We start from the raw sequence: 4,402 nt of genomic DNA, 5'->3' as shown, positions 1-4,402 counted from the left end.
AATCTAGTATTATATCTAGTATTATAAAATCTACCTTGGATATTTGTTCGTTAGAAAAAACATTCGAAATGATATTTTTTATCGTTAGACTTGTAGGAAATAATCTGTAAGAACAAAATAACGTATTTATGTATAAGATACATTTATTTAAAAATTAATTAATGTATAAGATAAACTTAAAAAAATAGAATTTATATTTAGAAAAAGAAATGTACTACCTTGGTTTTATATTATCAAACTTTGTTAATATGTAGTCAAGGACCAGATCGTTGCGTGCATGGTTTTGAAGAATGAAATTGAAGATAAATGCATGCTCCAGATTGCTAAATAATGTAGTATTTGATGCTGTAATATTCAAATAGTTGATAATGTTATCAGGATTTTCAGCACAATTCAATGTTTTCCAAAGTTTCTTATCAGATGTTCGCTGATATAGTTCCATCATTTTATCCCAAGTAGTCCTATTAGCTACCGCTAAACCAAAGCAGTACGTCCAATCTTGCCACCATTGTGGAACTCTAAAATACATATGTGTCTATGGAAAAGAGCTACATGCATTTCATACGCATAACCGACGTTTCATTTTATCAAGTTTTGTATTTTTTCTGTTCTGTTAGGTAAATCTTATTTAGCAAAATTGAGTTTCTGTCGTGCGCTGTTCTGTCACTCTATATTTGCCACATAAGACTATATATTACAGTGAATAAATAAATGAAAGATGAGTCCATCGATAACAACACTTCTTATTATGCATGTACATATATTTTTACGTGTTTCGCATATTTATTCTACGCATTAGAGATTAGAATAACAAGAATAGAAATTATGGAGAAAGAGTAAAGAGAATGTCCGACGATTTGAAGAAATAAGGAATCGGTTACATCCATATATGTATATGCATACGTGCGCCCGCAACTCACACGCACAAATATAAATTATAAGATAATCGTAAGAAATTACTTGTGAGTATCAGGGTCCGCGAGATGTTCGCTCAATTTAACAGCGGCCTTTTTCTTACATTCTACGTGACCGACGATACATGCCCATTTCAGGGCATCTAGTCTTAGCATCTTTGTGATATCGTCATCATCAGGATTTTCTTCGTATCCCACATGCTGAAGAACTCCATCAAAGATTTCTACCATGTGTGACTAGAAATTATGAGATAATATTGAATTTTATATTAGTTTGTTGGGGTACATGCGAAGTGACGTGATTCATATATACAATGTATGTATGTATATATTATATATATTTGCTACATGATAATAAGACTATATGTTATGGTGCGTCTCCACCTGCGAGTAAGAACTCTCGAGAGCAAAAAGAAAGAAAGAGAGAGAAAGACTCTCGAGAGTCTTTCTCTCTTTCTCTCTTTTTGCTCTCGAGAGTTCTTACTCGCAGGTGGACACGCACCATTACAGTGATATGTTACAGTGAATTTATTATAAATATATATATATAATAAATTTGTTATTACATACCTTGAAACTTTTGCTCTCTGGCAGTGAAAAGTAATTAAAAAACTGTGCTAAAATTCGGAACATTGGACGCCATGCCACATAATCTCTCTCTCGCCTTAGGTAGTTTATAAGACTCATGAATACAGAGCTATCTAATTGATTCTCCAGCAAAAAGGCAAACGCATCATCCAGAATTTGAGCACGATTGAGAACGTGTATTTTCGTGTATTTCTCAGAATTCAAGTAACGTATGATTCTTTCCAGATTTGTAATATCATAATAGACACGACAGTATGCTGTCGAATTATCCATTAAATTTGTTATTAGATTTTTTTGTTTGAAATTATCAAAATATATTTCCAAATACTCGCATTTTCTTAATCGTATTAAACAAATTAACGTTATGTATAACTTACAAATATTACAAAAAAGTGTACATTAATAATTTACAAGATAAATTACAAGATTTCGAAGAATATAATTACATAAATTTTGAAGTTTCTTTTTAATAAAGAAATACATATAAGAACTTGAATAATATCGTGATGATGAAGCAAATAAATTGATATAGAAGAGTAAAATTTATATTATACCAGTTTGTTGTAGATTGACGATAATCCAACCTCTTGTATTAATTTGCACTCGAAGAGTTTCGTCTGGTTTTAACCAATTATTGGGCATGGTATTGGAAAAAGCCAGAAAACTCTGGTCAGTGTAGGATATGGGTATCCACCATTTATTATTGATACATTCTGTTGCGCGGACACATTGTTGTGTTATATACATTTCACCAGTTTCATAATTTATCGTCACATACAGCACAGGATAACGATTTTGGGTTATCCACGTATCCATCACTTCTTTTATTTTGAATTTTTGATCTCGCATATGAGGGACCCAAGAAGCTTCGTTTTTAGCACTTTGTATGGCGCTCCACAAATTATCGGAAGTGACCGCCATATATTGTCTAAATTTGAAAAATGACATTGTCAACAACACAATAATGCATACGTTGTATATAAATTTACTTTTAAAGAAATCAACGTGAGTATTAGTGTACAATTTAATTAATACACATGTGGGAACTAAGAATACATTTTAAAACTAGCTTAGTTAAATTATAATTAAAGACTAAAGTATAGTCTCTAATCAGTAGCATTGTATATTAAACGCACAGATTTATGTTTCAGATGCGTGGCGTCTTATATTTTCTAACGTAAATACAATAAAATATTATTTAATACTGATATGTGTTAATCATATTAGATTACGTTATACACACTTACTTTGTAACAAAGTACTTGGTGATACCCTTTCGAAATACCTCATCGCCCACTACATGATATAACATGCGCAGTATAGCTGGAGCTACGATAAAATACACGACATAAAATACCGATTAATAATTAATCTATGATATAATACATATAAAGTATATTGTAAAATTAAGATATAACGTGTGAATGAATGTGGAGGTATTGCGTAAAAAGAGAATTTGTTTACTGTTAATTAACTTTCTGTTCCTCTTTCTTCGTGCTACTTGCATTAAGATATTCACGGGCGATTATATAGTTTAATTATAGTTTAACTATAGTTTAAATATATTTACATATATATAATCTTACCTTTTTTATAAACTTCATTACCAAAAAGTGTGCCATGATCTAAGTTGTGAAGGTTCAATTTAATAGAATCCATTAAGCCAATATCTAAAGAAAGAGACTCGTGTATGGGTCCAGTAACGAGTAAATCCATTGTCCGCCAGTCTTCAAATATCTATTACAGAAAATAATCCTCTGATATGGCTGAATTTAAAAATTCGAAAAAAGTTCGCATTTATAAAGATATAAAGGCTTATATACTACTTGTCCGCCACTTTCAAAAACTTCACTATTTTATTTTTTATTATAATTTATCCATGTCAAATATTAACCGTTTTACGCCTAAACTGTTTGAGAAGAACACATACAGTTCAATTATTTTTTTAAATATTGGAGATTGCTGAACACAAAAATATAATCAATATAAAAATTTGAGTTAAATTTTTTTATTGTATTAAATGTTTATTGTAACGGATGCAAAAATTAAAATATTTTTAGGAACCATTGTGCTATAATTATAAGCTTAGATCGCAAATTTTTAAACCGGCAGATGCTAAAAACAAAATATTCATCAATTTTATTAAAAATTTGTATTAAATTATTTGTATAATTGTTTGAAAAATGAATGGGTTACAATCTTATTTATAATTCCAGATTGAAGAACGTGCCATTATTTATATTTAGCTCTGTCTTGATACATTTTATGAAAATTTGGAAAAACTTAAGTCCTGTTTTTTTATTTAATGAGGAACCTTGCATTAGTAATATTAAATAACCTTGTTGAGGAAATACTCCTGGAAAAACACAGCAAATCCCTCGCTTAACCACAGGTCAGACCACCAAGATGGGGTGATAAAATTGCCGAACCACTGATGTGTGATTTCATGCGCTACTAACGATGCTACTTTCCTTCTCCGAAATGTGGGATCTTTGCTTTCATCGTAGACAACTTTTGATTCCCTAAAAGGCAAAACATAACATAATATACATGATTGTTTAAAATGATTAAGCATAGTCCTTCTTATCGTTAGCATGCAGTCTAATTTATTTTGAAGTAATTAGTAATTATAACACATTAATTAAACACTTTAATGTGAGACAATCTAAAAATAAAAATATGCAAATAAAATTTAAATATTCTTGAAACAAATGTTTTTTTAATTATCAAATGTGGAATACTAAAAGTAATTAGCCAGCTCTAAAAGGTTAATATTAATCTTTTTACTTATGTATATTACTAATCCTTTCTAGTTACGTATATTATTACTCGTAAATAATGATTCCCCAATCTTCCATGCCGTCGACGGGATAATTTGGTATCATGACGTGATCTATTTT

At 30.0% G+C, this 4,402-nt stretch overlaps 1 protein-coding gene across 1 annotated transcript; it reads right to left on the bottom strand.

Annotated features, from left to right (window-relative positions):
- Nucleotides 1–10: 10 nt before the first annotated feature.
- Nucleotides 11–4,396, bottom strand: LOC112461710 (aminopeptidase N-like; the record flags this gene model as incomplete). The annotated part of the gene is made up of 9 exons (XM_025027048.1): nt 4,332–4,396; nt 3,841–4,024; nt 3,089–3,239; nt 2,750–2,831; nt 2,057–2,430; nt 1,485–1,759; nt 961–1,151; nt 219–518; nt 11–104 (listed from the first exon to the last, which is right to left on the bottom strand). Coding segments are annotated over exons 1-9 (1,707 nt in total), but the record flags the coding sequence as incomplete, so codon positions are not given.
- Between the last annotated feature and the right edge of the window lie 6 nt (nt 4,397–4,402).

Source organism: Temnothorax curvispinosus, unplaced genomic scaffold (assembly GCF_003070985.1).
Source record: "Temnothorax curvispinosus isolate PA1 unplaced genomic scaffold, ASM307098v1 QBEX01011674.1, whole genome shotgun sequence".
NCBI classification, from domain to species: Eukaryota; Metazoa; Arthropoda; class Insecta; order Hymenoptera; family Formicidae; genus Temnothorax; species Temnothorax curvispinosus.
This window is presented reverse-complemented; position numbering and strand designations above follow the sequence as displayed.